This window comes from Hemiscyllium ocellatum, chromosome 9 (genome assembly GCF_020745735.1).
Source record: "Hemiscyllium ocellatum isolate sHemOce1 chromosome 9, sHemOce1.pat.X.cur, whole genome shotgun sequence".
Classification (NCBI taxonomy): Eukaryota; Metazoa; Chordata; class Chondrichthyes; order Orectolobiformes; family Hemiscylliidae; genus Hemiscyllium; species Hemiscyllium ocellatum.
This window is the reverse complement of record NC_083409.1, coordinates 54,073,946-54,091,232: the sequence shown is the minus strand read 5'-3', so window position 1 is coordinate 54,091,232 and position 17,287 is coordinate 54,073,946. Positions and strand designations below refer to the sequence as shown.

Genomic DNA, 17,287 nt, shown 5'->3' with positions numbered 1-17,287 from the left:
TCCTCCAGGACCTGGACCGCGGCTCCCCCTTCTTCTACTCGCTGGAAAAAAGGCGTGGCACCCGTCAGCAGCTCCTTGTGCTGCTGGCCGACGACGGGTCCCTCGTCTCGGATCCGGAGGGTATCAGGGCCCACGTCCGATCCTATTACACGGCCCTGTTCTCTCCGGATCCGTCCAGCGAGGATGCTCGCAGAGTTCTGTGGGAGGACCTGCCGCAGCTCAGCCCGGAGGACGCCGGAAGGCTCGACGCTCCCGTCACCTTAGAGGATCTGACCGGCGCCCTCGACCGGCTCTCGAGGGGCAAATCCCCGGGGCTGGACGGGCTGACTGTGGAGTTCTTCAGGGCGTTCTGGGACGTCCTGGGGAGCGACTACGCACAGGTCCTGGGGGAGTGTCTAAATGCCGAGAGCTGCCCCTTTCTTGGCGCAGGGTGGTCATCGTCCTGCTGCCAAAGAAGGGGGACCTTCGTTCGTTGAAGAACTGGCGTCCAGTCTCCCTCCTCAGCACGGACTACAAAATCTTTGCCAGGGTGTTGTCTTCTCGCCTGGCTTCCGTGCTGGCCCACATGATTCACCTGGACCAGTCCTACACGGTCCCGGGCCGGAGGATACAAGACAACGTCCATCTGGTCCGGGACCTGATCCATTTCTGTCGACGGGCTGGTCTGCCGAGCGCCTTCCTGTCTCTCGACCAGGAGAAGGCGTTCGACAGGGTCGATCACGAGTACCTGCTCGGGACTCTGCGGGCGTTCGGGTTCGGGACGCAGTTCGTCGCCCGGATCCGACTTTTGTACACCGCCGCAGAGTGTCTGGTTAAAGTTAACGGGTCCCTGACGGCGCCCCTTCGCTTCGGGAGAGGAGTGCGTCAGGGCTGCCCCCTGTCCAGCCAGCTGTATTCCCTGTGCGTGGAGCCTTTCCTGTGCCTCTTGCGGAGGAGGTTGTCGGGGCTGGTTCTGCGCGGCGCGGGCACGGGGGTGGTCCTTTCGGCCTACGCCGACGACGTGCTCCTCACTTTCACCGACCCGGCTGACCTGGGGAGGATGCGCGAGTGCCAGGCCGTGTACTCTGCGGCGTCTTCCGCCAGGATCAACTGGGCCAAATGTTCCGGGCTACTGGTGGGTCCGTGGCGGGTGGACTCCCTGCCGGAGGAGTTTCGGGGGTTCACCCTGGAGTACCACCCATCTCCTCTACCTGGGGGTCTACCTCAGCCCGGCCGAGGAATCCTGGCCGGCCAACTGGCAGGAGCTGGAGGCCAAAGTCTCAGCTCGCCTAGGCCGCTGGACAGGACTGCTCCGAGTGCTATCTTACAGGAGCCGAGTGCTGGTCATAAACCAGCTGGTGGCTGCCATGCTGTGGTACTGGCTGGTCACTTTGGTCCCTCCTCCTGGCTTTGCCGCTGACATCCAGAGAACGTTGGTCGACTTCTTCTGGGACAAAAGATGCACTGGGTCGCTGCGCAGGTTCTGAGTCTCCCCATTTAGGAGGGCGGTCAGTCGCTGGTGTGCGTCCGCACCCAGGTCGCGACCTTCCGCCTTCAGACCTTGCAGCGATACCTTTACGTCGAGCCTCCTCCTAGGTGGTGCGCCCTGGCGACGTATTTTTTCCGCCAGGTGCGTAACCTCAACTACGACACGCAGCTCCTGTTCGTCGATCGTGACGGTTTGGAGGTCGCCCTCAAGGTGCTGCCTGTCTTTTACCAGGACCTGATCACTGTCTGGAACATGGTCGAATCGCGTTGCGCCTACCCTCCGGCAGGAGTAGCGGCTGTCGTCAGGGAGCCGTTGCTCAGGAATCCGCACCTCCGTGCTCGCGGGTTCGAGTGGCTGTCGGAGGGGAGGGCCGTGGCGGCGAGGGTGACCAGGGTCGGGGACGTGCTGGGTGCCGGGGGCCTGGGCTGGACGTTGCCGCAAGACATAGCGAGCAGGGCAGCGGTAGACGTCCGGTACGTGGCCACCGGCATCCGATGCCTTAAAACGGCGGTGCTCGGACCCGACGTAGTGCACCAGTTGGAGGACGCTCAGGTGTGCGGTGGGATCCCGTCCGCGCTCACCCCTGCCCGGACGGAATTTCACATCGGCCCCAAGGTCCCGTACTTCCCGCGGGAGCCTGTGCCCCACAACCTGAGCTGCCTCCGAAATTTTAATTTTGTCACGTTCAAGGACGTTAAAAGGTGTGCCCTATACCGACTGCTGCTGCACACCGTCCACCTCTTCTCCCTCATCCACCGCCCGGACACGCCCTGGCGTGCCCATTTGCCACCGGGCGGTGGGGATCCCCAGTGGAGGGCCCTCTACGCTGGAGTCCTCCCCCTTTCTCTCGGGGATCTGGGGTGGAGGGTGTTGCACGCAGCAGTCCCCTGCAACCGCAGATTGCGGTGGTTCACGGACTCCCAGCCCAACTGCTTGTTCTGTGGTGCTGTGGAGTCCGTGGACCATGTGTATATTGGGTGTGGGCGTTTGCACTCCCTTTTTGATTTTCTTAAAAACCTCCTCCTCTGCTTTTGGTTGCACTTCAGTCCCACGCTCCTGATCTTCGGGCACCCGGTGCGGAGGAGGGAGGGCAGGTCTGAAGACCTCCTCGTGGGTCTGCTCCTGGGCCTGGCTAAACTGGCCATAAACAGGTCCAGGCAGCGGGCCGTGGAGGGGGTCGTTAGGGCCGACTGCCTGCCCCTCTTCCGCGGTTACGTTAGGGCCCGGGTGTCCTTGGAGAAGGAGCACGCGGTGTCCACCAACACCCTGGAGTTGTTCAGGGAAGAGGTGGGTGCCGCAGGGAGTGGAGTGCATCATTTCCCCCTCCAACTCCATTTTGATTTAGTCCCTGCCCTCCCCTTCACTGTTTGTTCACACAGCATTGTCCTTTGACGTGAAGGGCACTGCTTGTCACAGGCCACTCGGGTGTTTTCCTACTTTTCCTGGTGGTGGATATTGAATAAAGATTTGTGCACTTTGCGTCTCTCACTGTGTCTCACAACTACAAACACACACCATGGGTGCTAGGGAAAATAAGCGCTACCGCAGTTAGGCGGTAGTGTGGGGTTAATTAGGAAAAAAAGAAAAAAAAAATAGAGGGGTCCGTATATATAAAAAAGAGAGGGGACTGTCCCTGCCCTCCCCTTCACTGTTTGATCACACAGCTTTGCCTGTTGTGAAGGGTACTGCTTGTCACTGGACCACGCAGGTGTTTTCCCTTGACTTGAGTGCTGGATCAGTGAGAGGGTGTGCACCTGTGCAAGGACTCTCCTGCTCGAAGGTGTCAGAGGGGAAGGGGACTATCCCTGGACTACCTATCGCACATTTTGAGTGAGTGAGAGAGAGAGAGAGAGACCCGAGTCCCACCTCCACCGCTACTGCCCAGGACTCAATTTTGGGGCTGCCTGGGACTTCTCTTGGGGAGCCTCCCCAACAGACCTGCCCCCACCACTGCAATCGAGGACTTGCCTGAGGCCTGCCTCCACCACTGCTGCCTGGGACTCGCCTTGGGTGACTGGCCTCGGGGGCCTCCACAAGAACTCCGCTGCTACTACTGCCAGAGGCCCACCTCCACCGCTACTGCCAGGGGCCGACGGAGTATGGCAAGCCCGAAGGTCGCAGCGCCCAGCCGGACCTACGCCGGGGTAGCTGCTGCCTTAGGCTCGGCTGTCCCAACCCCGGCCGCAACCGCATCCCCCTTCAGGCACCTGACTAAACGCCTGGGGGTAAAGGCCTATCCCCATCCCAACATGACCATCGAGGCCTGCAGCAAGGCCATAGCTAGTGTGGTCGGCCCACTGGCCATCGTCGCTGCGGCCCGTATGTACGGGAAGGCCGTGTTCTTCCTTAAGACCGAGCAGGCGGTCCACCTGGCCATGGAGAGGGGGCTCACTGTGGGCGGGACACATTTGCCCGTCGACCCTTTGGAGGTCATGGCCCAGAGGGTTGTGATCTCCAACGTCCCGCCCTTCATTGCCAGTGAGCTCCTTCTTCCCCACCTCAACACCTTGGGGGAGATCCGGTCAGGTATTGAACCGCTCCTGCTCGGTCTTAAGGACACCGCCCTCCGTAAGGTATACTTCTTCCGATGCCAGGTGTTTATTTGCCTGGCCCGGGAGGAGGTCACCGAGGGCTCGTTCACTGTCCTCCACTGTCCAGCCTACCGCGCTTTCTGGACGGCGGACGGTGCCACCTGTGCCGCGAGGTGGGGCATATTAGGAAGAACTGCCCCACCCAGAAGGCTCCCCAGCCCATACCAACGGCTACGTGTGGCGCCGCCGCACCCACTGCCCCTCCCCCAAAGTCCACACCACAAGCCCAGGCACCGGGGGCTAAGCCGGAGGCTCCCAATACCTCAGCCTCTGGCAGGGAGGGGGGTGAACGTCCGACTGGACGGAAGGCGCCCAGGAAGATGCAACGCGTCAAGCCCGCCCACGGGGAGACCACCCTATCCGCATCCTCTTCCCCTCCACGTAGCCCACGACCTGCCCCGCCCCGGCACGACAATGCCCCTGCGGCTGTGCCAGCGTCGCCCCGGTGCGGGAACCCTGACCCCAGAACCCACAAACCCGAATCTGATCCTGGTCCCACTGACCCCGACCCCGTTACAGAAACCCCTGGGGCCTCATCATCTGCCCCGGAGACCGAGCCCCGCCCCACCCAGCCACCCCCTGGCACTAACCTGGGGGGAACCACCGCTGCTCTACCTCCTGCAGCGACCGTGTCTCTGGGTCCCGGAGAGGGAACTGGGCTCCTGCCCCGCCCGCCATCACCTGATAAACCAGGGCAAGGCAGGCAGTGACACGGCTGACCCTCCCTACCCTGGCCATGCCCCTTGCCTTCCCCCAGCCAATCGTATTCCGGGAAAGGCCGGGGGGAGCGGGACCTCAGGCCCCATGACCACCAAGGCGGGTGGGGAGTGGAAGACCCATAAATTCCCCCCTGTCTCTCTGGGGAAGAGGCGCCGTCCCTTGGAGGGGGGGAGAAATCCCATCAGCGCGCCGGCGGTGCTGCCCCTCTCCAGGGGATGAGCCGACGGTGTCTCCCCACTGTCCTGCACCATGGCCCGACCTGCCCAAACCCCCAGGGGCGACAGCCGGGCCTTCCACCGCCATAACTCCTCCAGCCCCGGGGGGGATTTTAATAATAACACGGGCCATGGTGCAGACGACAGTCTTTTATTCACTGCTGAGTCGTCGAGCAGTGGACGGGAGGAGCCTTGCTCCTCCCTCCCAGACTGTTTTTCCGGGGGCCTTGGCCCTGGGGGAGGACCTTTTCCCCGAGGAGCCGGGCGTCCCGGTGTTGGGAGAGGAGCGGGGCCCCGAGCCTCTGCCGCCCGACGACCCGAACTCAGGGCGTTCCGGGAAGGGGTGCGCCGAGGAAGGTACCGCTAGTGACCCTGGGGGTGGAGTCACTGGAGGTTTGAGGCCAGTTGGCGGTGCCGGACCAGCCCCCATCCTCTCGGTGAGAGAAGGGTCGGTGACCGAGGGCGACCTCCCGGAGGAGGGTTCTGGATCAGTGGCGGACACCGGGGACGACGCGGAGTCAGTCTCCAGCGAGATTTTCGAGTCCCAGGTGCCCCCCACCGATCTCCCCCTCATCCCCCTCATCCCCCTCGAGGAACTCCGGGAATTTGTCGAGGAAACTCGGAGTCGCCGGGATAGAGCCCAACTGGCGCTCGACTGCTGGAGCTCCTTTGAAAGAGTCTACTGGTCGGCCCACGCTGTGTGCCAGGCACCCGGGCTTGACGCGAATGAGCAAAAGCGAGTCAGGAACTTCCTGGTGAGGGCGAGGGACTTCTGTGCCCCTCTCTCGTCCTCCCAGTAAATATGTATATAGTTTAACTGTGTGTACTGGTGGTGGTTGCACTATGCTTCCGACATGGAGACAACTATAGCCAGCCTCAACATCAACGGCAGCAGGGAGTCACAGCGCAGATTCCAGACCCCCTCGGTCCTTCGGGACGGGAGGTATGCAGTGTGCTTCCTGCAAGAAACCCACACTACCCCGGGAGACGAAGCCACCTGGCTCCTGGAGAGGCGAGGGGGGGGTCTACATGAGTCACCTCACCCGCAGATCTGGTGGGGTGGCTACCTTGTTGGCCCCGCATTTTCAGCCGGAGATCTTGGGGGTCAGGGAGCCAGTGCCAGGCCGTTTGCTTCACCTGACGGTTCGGCTGGGGGGCGCGGTGCTTCACTTGGTGAACGTCTACGCTCCCCTGGCCGGGCCGAGGCAAGTGAGCTTCTTTGAAGAAGTGTCCGCTCACCTTGCTTCCATCGACGAGAACCAGTGCATCGTCCTCGGGGGAGATTTTAACTGCGTCCTCGAGGACAGGGACCACGGCGGTGCCCGCACGAGTTCGGCGTCGGGGAGGAGTTTGGGGGACTTGGTCAAGTCCTTTGACCTGGTGGACGTCTGGCGGAATCTCCATCCTGACTCCATCGCCTTCTCCTTCGTGAGGCCTGGGGTCGGAGCGTCCAGAATCGACCGCCTGTACATTTCGTAGGCGTACGCCTCCTGTTTTTCGAAGGCCTCCACGCGGCAGGTGTCGTGCGCGGACCATCACCTGGTGTGGGCGGAACTCCTTCCGTTCGGCGCCAGGCTGGGCTCTGCATACTGGCACTTTAACAACCTGCTGCTGGAGGACGAGCGGTTCCGGGACTCGTTTTGTCGTTTCTGGGCCGGCTGGAGAAGGAAGCGGGGAAGCTTCCCCTCCCTGAGGCTATGGTGGGACGTGGGCAAGGTTCACGTCCGCGTCTTCTGTCAGGAGTACACGAGGGGGTCAACAAAGAGGCGGAAATCCAGGATCGGGGCGTTGGAGAGGGAGATGCTCGACCTGGAGTCACGCCTCTGTCAGCCCGACGCGGACCCGGCCCTGCGCGGTGTGTACGAAGAGAAGAAGGCCGCGCTCCGGGACCTGCAGCTCGTCGGGACTCGGGGCGAGTACGTGAGGTCGCGGCTCCAGCTCCTCCAGCACCTGGACCGCGGCTCCCCCTTCTTCTACTTGCTGGAAAAAAGGCGTGGCACCCGTCAGCATCGCCTTGTGCTGCTGGCTGACGACGGGTCCCTCGTCTTGGATCCGGAGGGTGTCAGGGCCCACGTCCGATCCTATTACACGGCCCTGTTCTCTCCGGATCCATCCAGCGAGGATGCTCAGTTTTGTGGGAGGACCTGCCGCAGCTCAGCCCAGAGGATGCCGGAAGGCTCGACGCTCCCGTCACCTTAGAGGAGCTGACCGGCGCCCTCGACCGGCTCTCGAGGGGCAAATCCCCGGGGCTGGACGGGCTGACTGTGGATTTCTTCTGGGCGTTCTGGGACGTCTTGTGGAGCGACTACGCACAGGTCCTGGGGGAGTGTCTAAATGCCGGAGAGCTGCCCCTTTCTTGGCGCAGGGCGGTCATCGTCCTGTTGCCAAAGAAGGGGGACCTTCGTTCTTTGAAGAACTGGCGTCCGGTCTCCCTCCTCAGCACAGACTACAAAATCTTTGCCAGGGTGTTGTCTTCTCGCCTGGCTTCCATGCTGGCCCACATGATTCACCCGGACCAGTCCTACACCCTCCCAGGCCGGAGGATACACGACAACGTCCACCTGGTCCGGGACCAGATCCATTTCTGTCGACGGGCTGGTCTGCTGAGTGCCTTCCTGTCTCTCGACCAGGAGAAGGCGTTCGACAGGGTCGATCACGAGTACCTGCTCGGGACTCTGTAGGCATTCGGGTTCGGGACGCAGTTCGTCGCCCGGATCCGACTTTTGTACGCCGCCGCAGAGTGTCTGGTTAAAGTTAACGGGTCCCTGACAGCGCCCCTTCGCTTCGGGAGAGGAGTGCGTCAGGGCTGCCCCCTGTCCGGCCAGCTGTATTCCCTGTGCGTGGAGCCTTTCCTGCGCCTCTTGTGGAGGAGGTTGTCAGGGCTGGTTCTGCGCGGCGCGGGCACGGAGGTGGTCCTCTCAGCCTACGCCGACGACGTGCTCCTCACTTTCACCGACCCGGCTGACCTGGGGAGGATGCGCGAGTGCCAGGCCGTGGGCTCGGCAACGTCTTCCGCCAGGATCAACTGGGCCAAATGTTCCGGGCTACTGGTGGGTCCGTGGCGGGTGGACTCCCTGCCAGAGGAGTTTCGGGGGTTCAGCTGGAGTACCACCCATCTCCTCTACCTGGGGGTCTACCTCAGCCCGGCCGAGGAATCCTGGCCGGCCAACTGGCAGGAGCTGGAGGCCAAAGTCTCGGCTCGCCTAGGCCGCTGGACAGGACTGCTCCGAGTGCTCTCATACAGGAGCCGAGTGCTGGTCATAAACCAGCTGGTGGCCGCCAAGCTGTGGTACTGGCTGGTCACTTTGGTCCCTCCTCCTGGCTTTGTCGCTGACATCCAGAGAACGTTGGTCGACTTCTTCTGGGACAAAAGATGCACTGGGTCGCTGACAGGTTCTGAGTCTCCCTATTGAGGAGGGCGGTCAGCCACTGGTGTGCGTCCGCACCCAGGTCGCGACCTTCCGCCTTCAGACCTTGCAGCGATACCTTTACGTCGAGCCTCCTCCTAGGTGGTGCGCCCTGGCGACGTAATTTTTCCACCAGGTGCGTAACCTCAAAATTGACACGCAGCTCCTGTTCATCGACCGTGACGGTTTGGAGGTCGCCCTCAAGGTGCTGCCTGTCTTTTACCAGGACCTGATCACTGTCTGGAACATGTTTGAATTGCGCCGTGCCTACCCTCCGGCAGGAGTAGCGGCTGTCGTCAGGGAGCCGTTGCTCAGGAAACCGCACCTCCGTGCTCGCGGGTTCAAGTGGCTGTCGGAGAGGAGAGCCGTGGCGGCGAGTGTGACCAGGGTCGGGGACGTGCTGGGGGCCTGGGCTGGATGTTGCCGCAAGACAGTGAGCAGGGCAGCGGTAGACGTCCGGTACGTGGCCACCGCCATCCAATGCCTTAAAACGGTGGTGCTCAGACCCGACGTAGTGCACCAGTTGGACGCTCAGGTGTGCAGTGGGATCCCGTCCGCGCTCACCCCAGCCCGGACAGAATTTCACATTGGCCCCAAGGTCCTGTACTTCCCGTGAGAGCCTGTGCCCCACAACCTGAGCCGCCTCCAAAATTTTAATTTTGTCCCCTTCAAGGACGTTAAAAGGTGGGCCCTGTATCGACTGCTGCTGCACACCGTCCACCTCTTCTCCCTCATCCACCGCCCGGACATGCCTTGGCGTGCCCATTTGCCACCGGGCGGTGGGAATCCCCAGTACAGGATTCTCTACGCAGGAGTCCTCCCCCTTTCTCTCGAGGATCTGGGGTGGAGGGTGCTGCACGCAGCAGTCCCCTGCAACCGCAGATTGCGGTGGTTCACGGACTCCCAGCCCAACTGCTTGATCTGTGGTGCTGTGGAGTCCGTGGACCATGTGTATATTGGGTGTGGGCGTTTGCACTCCCATTTTGATTTTCCGAGAAACCTCCTCCTCTGCTTTCGGTTGCACTTCAGTCCCACGCTCCTGATCTTCGGGCACCCGGTGCGGAGGAGGGAGGGCAGGTCTGAAGACCTCCTCGTGGGTCTGCTCCTTGGCCTGGCCAAACTGGCCATAAACAGGTCCAGGCAGCGGGCCGTGGAGGGGGTTGTTAGGGCCGACTGCCTGCCCCTCTTCCGCGGTTACGTTAGAGCCTGGGTGTCCTTGGAGAAGGAGCACGCAGTGTCCACCAGCACCCTGGAGTTGTTCAGGGAGAGGTGGGCGCCGCAGGGAGTGGAGTGCATCATTTCCCCGTCCAACTCTATTTTAATTTAGTCCCTGCCCTCCCCTTCACTGTTTTGATCACACAGCATTACCCTTTGATGTAAAGGGCACTGCTTGTCACAGGCCACTCGGGTGTTTCCTATCTTCCTGGTGGTGGAAATTAAATAAAGATTTGTGCACTTTGTGTCTCTCACTGCGTCTCACACTTGCACGCGTGCGCGCGCGCACACACACACACACACACACACACCCACACCCCATGGGTGCTAGGGAAAAAAGTAAGCACTACCGCAGTTAGGCGGTAGTGTGGGGAGGGAAAAAAAAGAAAAAAAAAGGGGATTCTCAATAAGAGGAAAAAAAAGAGAAAAGAAAAAAAAACAAACAAAAAAACATAAACAGGAGATCCTCCCCATCACTGTTTTGATCACACAGCATTGCCCTTTGATGTGAGGGCACTGCTTGTCATTGGCCACTCGGGTGTTTTCCTATTTTTCCTGGTGGTGGATATTGAATAAAGATTTGTACACATTGTGTGTCACAAAAAAATATATATAATCTGGCAATCACCTGCACACACACACACCATGGGTGCAAAATAAAAATAAACAGGAGATAGCATTGCCCTTTGATGTGAAGGGCACGGCTTGTCATTTGCCACTCGGGGGTTTTTCCAATCTTCCTGGTGGTGGAAATTGAATAAAGATTTGTATACTTTGTGTCTTTCACTGTGTCTCACACCTGCGCACACACACACCATGGGTGCAGTGGAAAAAATAAGCACTACCGCAGTTATGCGGTAGTGTGGGGGGTTAAAAAAATATTAAAAAAAGAAAAAAACGAACAGGAGTGTAAGAGCACTGCTTGTCACTGGAAAAAGAAAATAAAAAAAAAAATAAAGAGGGGACCTCAGTTTAGTGTACTGACTCTGTGCTGGCTGGTGCTACAGTCAGTGTGTTACTGTTGGTTTCCCCTTCCTTTTTTGGAGGGTGAAACCTGATTCCTGAACTGGCTGAATTATTTAGCCAGTTTGTTAACTGGCATTCCTCTTAGTGAGGACTGATTGTTAAACTCCTGATGCATGTAATGTGTTTCAGGTGTAACTCAGTTCTCATTAGGGGATTGTTGTTTCACTGGCTGGTTACAGCCTGTGTGTTACACTTTTTTTTTCTTGTTTTACTCCTTTGAGAAAAGAGCAATGTTAATTTTATGATAGGGCTTAGCCCTTGGACTCTAGTTTTTGCTTTTTTGTATGTGTCTTCACTTTTTATTGGTGTTTGGATTGAGCCCTTATGAAAGACATCCATTTTACCAGAGGAGCTATTCCTGTGGGGAGGCTTAGCCCTGGGACTGGGCCTCTGAAGATTGAAAACGTGTGTGTGCGCGCGCTGGGAGGTGAGCAGTTGCTGTATCCTGCAGTTTGGGAGAAGACCATTCCTTCAGGAGAAGATCAAACCCCTGTGAGTTAACTACACCTGTAATGCATTCCTATGAGTGGGCCTGGCTCTCCAAGGCTGGGCCAGGACTTTACAGAGACTGAACAGCTGTGTGTGCTGTGGGGTGTGCATCTGCTGCCTTCAGGAGTGGGCTCTGCCCTTGGTTGTGGACTCTGTTTTTAGCAATGGACTCTGCAATTTGGGGCGGACTCTTTCTGCCCATGTACATTGTGTACTGGAGTGGACTCTTCCTGGCAATGGATTCTATGTCTTGAAGACTCTATGTATAGAGTTGGACTGGGTACCAGAAAGGACCCTTTTTTTATTATGTGTGGTAATTAATTGTCTTGTGATGTTTCCTGGAACTATCACCTGCACTGTCTTGTGTGTCCCTGGGTTTGGCAGGCCTTGTGAGCTGGGAGGCTCATGCATCGCCCTGAAAGCTGTCACCCTGAGAGCTGGAAGATGGGTAGGCCATCCAGTGAACCTGAAGGTAGGTCGGCTGTCCTGAAAGCTGGAGGGTGGGTAGGCCATCCTGATGCCAGTCACGCCAAGAGCCAGATGGTGAGTAGGTTGTTCTGAGCGCTGTCGTCCTGATAAGGGATAATCGGGACGGGCTGTCCTAGAGGTGGTCGAAAGGTGTCAGAGCAGCCGAGAGCCAGAAGGTGCGTAGGGGTGGGCTGAGATCCGGAAGGCTTGTGGGCTACCCTACGTGCTGTCGTCACAGGGAAGGGGATGGGCTGCCTTAGAGGTGGTCGAAAGGTGTGCTAGGATAGCCCACTGGTCAGAGGTGCACCGGGGTGGGTGAGAGCCCAATGGTACATAGGGGCAGACCGAGATCCAAAGGCGGGTAGCCATCCTCAGCGCTGTCACCCCGGGCAGGTACCGGGGCGGGCTGCCCCAGAGGTGGTTGAAAGATGCTGAGGGTGGTTAGTGAAGCCGGAAGGTGGGTAGGCCGTCCTGACCGCTGTGACCCTGGGCGAGTACCAGGGTGGGCTGTCCTAGAGATGGTCAAAAGGTGTGTGAGGGTGGACTGAGAACTGGAAGGGGCATGGGGTGGACTGAGAACTGGAAGGTGGGTAGGGGCTGGCTGCCTTAGAGTGGTAGGAAGGTGGGAGGGGCAGGGGCTTGCTGGGTCTGTATTGTCTGCACTTTTGTATGTAACTGTATTGTCTAATGTACACATGTCATTGTCACTGTCTTGTCATATATGGAATTGGGATTTGAGGTTTGTCCTTATCTCCGTGTAAACTGGTTGAACAGTAGGGTTTGGGGCCTAGCTTTGCTGCTCCTCTCCCTTGTAAAATTGCTGTCTCTTGTGTACAGCTGTAATTGTTTTCTTGTAAACTTTTGTAATTTGTTTAATAAAATAAAACAAAAATAGTGGGTACCTCAGTTTAGTGTACTGACTCTGTGCTGACTGGTGCTACAGTCAGTGGTACTGCTGTTGGTTGCTGCTGCTGCTGGCTTCTGCTTTTTCTTTTGGAGGAGGAGAGCTTTCTCTTTCCTCTTGTTTAGAGAAGACATTTGTTCTTTATTGTTTAAAAAGATATATAAACAGGGGGTAAAATAATATAATCAGGAAAGTAGAATTTCCTCAGAAAAAAAATATAACCAGGACGTTAGAATCTCCTCAAAATAATAAACAGGGAATACTGGAGGTTGTGGATATTTCACGGATTCCCAGCCCAACTGTTTGTTTTATGGTGCTGTGGATCTGTGGAACATGTATATATTCGTTGTGGGCATTTGCACTCCTTTTCAGTAACCTGAAGAACTTTTTTTTTGCTCTGTTTTTGGTTGCACTCCAGCCCCATGCTCCTGATCTTCCCAGTGCAGAGGGGTGTGGAGGCAGGTTGGAGGATCTCCTCGAGGAGAAAGTGAGGACTGCAGATGCTGGAGATCAGAGCTGAAAATGTGTTGCTGGAAAAGCACAGCAGGTCAGGCAGCATCCAAAGAGCAGGAGAATCGATGTTTCGGGCATGAGCCCTTCTTCAGAATTCCTGAAGAAGGGCTCATGCCTGAAACGTTGATTCTCCTACCCTTTGAATGCTGCCTGACCTGCTGCGCTTTTCCGGGATCTCCTCATGAGTCTGCTCTTGGGCCTGGTCAGGCTGGCCATTAACAGGCCATGGAGGTGGTTATCTAGGCCCACTGTCTGCCCATCTTCCATGGGTATGTTCAAGTTCCAGTGTCCCTCAAGGAGTACACAGTTTCCACCAAAGCTTTTTTAATATATTTTTAAGAAAAAGTAGATTTTTAAATTTACAACAAATACAAAACAATGCAATTCAAAACAGTACAAAAATAGTACGAAACTAAACCCAAATAATAAAAAAAATCCCCAACCCAAGTCCTATACAAATGCATAAACATACATAGAGAAGTATAAAACTGAAAAAAAACCTAAACTAGCTATTTAACTAAATAAATAATAATAACTCAGCCCACCCAAATAAAACACTCACACATTCACAGCTCCTCCCCCCTGGATATTGGACTCATGAAACACAATCATTACGACTTTCTAAAAGCCCTTGTTAGTGTGGCAGATAAATCTATGTCCAGGTATTTCAAAAAGGGTTGCCATGTCTTACAAAAATTCTCAGTTTTGTGGTGTACCATATTTGTGAGAAAATCCAGGGGAATATGCTCCATAACAATCTTCCACCAACCTGACATGCCTGGGGGTTTTCTGATATCCAACCTAGCAAGATATTCTTCCTTGCACAGAATGTAAGAATATTGAAAAGTTTTTTCCTTATGCAAGTCTGCAGGAAATACAATGGGTAGGCCCAAAAGGAGTGAAATAGGGTCCTTCCCCACCCCTACACCTAAACTCCTCTCCATTGCACCCACCACAGCGCTCCAATATGTTTGAAGCCTGTCACAAGACCAAAGACAATGGGTAAGAGTACCCATACAGATCTTGCACTTGGGATATGCTGAAGATACCCCTGGTTTAAATTTTGACAAACTGTCTGGAGCTAAGTGGACCCTGTGGAGAATCTTCAACTGTAAAGCATTGGTCCTATTGCAAATTGATATCTTCCTTGCATTCTCCCAAATATCCTCCCATGCCTTTGAAGAAACTTCAACACCCAGTTCTCTTTCCCACATCCTGCAGAGTTGATCAGACTCATCTGAGGTGGCACCCCCAAATTGGTGATATAGAGTACTGACAGAGAGTGTACTCTTAGCCCTTAGTACTCCTCTTTCTATGTCAGATTTGTAGGGATCAGTCAAAAGTGTGGTCTTTTTTGAATAAAATCCTAAACTTGGAAAAAAAGGAGAGGTCTCTATTAGGTTATTCGTACTTCTGTACTAACTGATCAAAGGTCATCATTACACGTCCCTCAAATAAATCACCCATACAGGATATACCCCTAGCTGCCCAACGTTTAAATCCTGAATCTATCATACCTGGTTGAAAACTCGGCATACCCACTAAAGGTGTAAACAAAGATGTTTTGCCAATATTACCTTCCTTCTGCCGAATTGCCCTCCATGCTTTAACAGTATTGATGACTATTGGGTTATGGCAATATTCCCTAACTGTCCACACCTTGTCCAAAAACAGCAAACTGGTAACGGGGCACCTTGCCTGGGAGACTTTGATATCTAGCCATATTGAAAGAGGGTCCCCACAAACCCAATCACTCACATAGGTCAAAAATGAGCTTAATTGGTAATTTTTAATGTCTGGAAGGTCTACTCCCCCCAATCTGTGAGGCAACTGCAGTTTGGCTAATTTAATGAGGGGCTGTTTACGGTGCCAGATAAAGGAGCTGAACCAACTGTTCAGTCTCCTGAGTGTTTGTTTATTGAAAATCAGGGGGAGCATCTGTATAGGGTATAGCAAACGAGGGAGAATATTCATCTTAATAAGTGCTATCCTACTCAACCATGAGACTGGAAGAGCCTCCCATCTTTGGAGATCTTGTTTAATTTTTTCAAATAATTGAGTAAAATTGGCTTTGAACAGCCAATCCAGAACTGGAGTAATGAATATGCCCAAATACACAAAGCCCCCCTGTGACCACCTAAATGGGAATCTATAGTCACTCTCAAGAGCCAACTCTTTCGTAAGACCACCCATAAGCATAGCCTCTGATTTAGAAAAATTAATCTTATACACTGAAAAAGCGCCAGACGCATGAATGCACTGTATCAGGCAAGGCACTGAGACTGCTGGATTTGTCAAGAAAATTAGAACATCATCTGCATACAGTGAGATCTTATGTAATTTTGACTCCACTTCTGGAGCTGATATATTGAGATCCCCACGAATGGCCTCTGCCAACGGCTCAATCACTGACGTAAAAAGTAATGGTGAAAGGGGACAGCCCTGCCGGCTGCCCCTAGAAATATTAAAATTGCTTGATCGTACCCTGTTGGTAATGACCGCAATGAGAGGTACACCGTAGAGAACCTTTATACATCTTATGAAAACTTCACCCAGACCAAACCAGTCTAGAGTAAAGAAAAGGTACGGCCACTCAACTTGGTCAAATGCCTTCTCTGCATCTAAAGAAATCACCAATCCCTATATTGACTGCTGTTGGCATGCTTGAGTTATGTTCAGCAGCCTCTTAACATTATTGGAGGATCTGCGATCCTTTATGAAGCCCGTCTTAAAAATAGAAGGTAACACAGTCTCCAGCCTTAACGCAAGAGCCTTGGAGAGGATTTTGAAGTCCACATTTAAGAACGAGATGGGCCTGTGTGAAGCACATTCTTCCAGATCCTTCCCTTTTTTTAAGGATAAGTGAAATATTGGCCACTCTCAGAGATGGTGGGAGACAAACATGACTGTATGAATCGTTAAACATTTCAGTATCGGGCCTGACAGGATATTTATAAATTCCTCATAGAATTCACTGGGAGATCCATCAGGACCAGGCACCTTTCCACTCTGAAGCTGCCTCACAGCTTCCTGCACTTCTTGCTCTGATAATGGGGCAATGAGAAAGGACTGTTGTTTGGGAGTCACACCTGGGAGCTTCAAGATCTCTAAAAAAGGATTCCATTGTGGCCTGCCCCTCCCCACAATTCTCAGAATGATATAACTTAGAGTAGAATCTCTGGAATGCCACATTAAGCTTTTTACAATCACATATTAGGTTCCCAGCCCCTTCCCAAATCGTCGTAATGGTTTGTGGGGCACTTCTCTTTCTGCCAAGGTATGCTAAGTATTTGCCTGGTTTGTCACCATACTCGTATAACCTTTGCTTTGCAAAAGCCAGCTTCTTCTTTGCCGTCTGTGTGAGCACGGAATTTAGTGTAGACCGCAGTGCCGTAATCCTCTGTAGTTTGACCAACGAGGGTCTGTCAAAATAGGCCTTCACGGCTGCCTTCAACCGTGCTTCAAGGAGACGTTGTTGCTCACCCTTCTGCCACTTCCTACTTGTGGAATATGAAATAACTAACACTCTGGCATAAGCTTTGGCAGTTTCCCAGAGAACAGATGAGCTATCAACCAAGCTTATGTTGATGTCTAGAAATGCCTGAAATTCCCTAGAGAAATGCTCCACAACCTTGCTGTCCATGTGAATAAAGAGGTCCATTCGCCAGTACCTTGAATCCACTATAACATCCTTAATTTTAACCACGAGGTTGTTGGGGATAATCTGCTATCGGGGTACCTACATTGGGGCTAGGGAGGGGAGCACCATTATTAAAGCAGACACTGTCAGGTACCAGCTAAAACACAGCCATGTAAAGTAAACCCAGCCACTGCAGGACTGACTGCCTGAGGCCACATTCCTGGGGGATTAGAACATGTCCGTCAGTTTCAGATCATCCTGTTACACTCTCATTGTTAATAAAGGAAACCGGTAACTATCGGATAGTGTAAATCGCACCGATACTACACTTGATTGATAAAGTACTTGCTAATGCATCCGCTGTCGTCAAACTCATTCGGGTCCTGTGTTAAATGATAATACCTGTATATTCAACTATGGAGAACTATTGTGAACACCCAGACAGCCAGGCGCATAGCAATGAGGAAACCCTTCCAAACAATAAACTTTTAATTTACAAGATCGGAAACTGCTGAACCCAGGATGTCTACCCATTGTTCAGCACAGCAGGAGCTGGACAGGTATCTCGGGGCAGCCAATAGAGACACTAATCCCTTCACAGACAGGTGAACCGACCAATGAGAGAACCGAA

At 54.5% G+C, this 17,287-nt stretch overlaps 1 protein-coding gene across 1 annotated transcript in view; it reads right to left on the bottom strand.

Moving 5' to 3' along the window:
• pdcb (phosducin b) overlaps positions 1-8,878 on the bottom strand; it is a 66,051-nt gene extending 57,173 nt beyond the window's left edge. The window contains exon 1 of the mRNA XM_060829570.1: positions 8,727-8,878. Within this exon, the coding sequence (XP_060685553.1) occupies positions 8,727-8,878 (152 nt within the window). The remainder of the gene's footprint in view (positions 1-8,726) is intronic.
• Between the last annotated feature and the right edge of the window lie 8,409 nt (positions 8,879-17,287).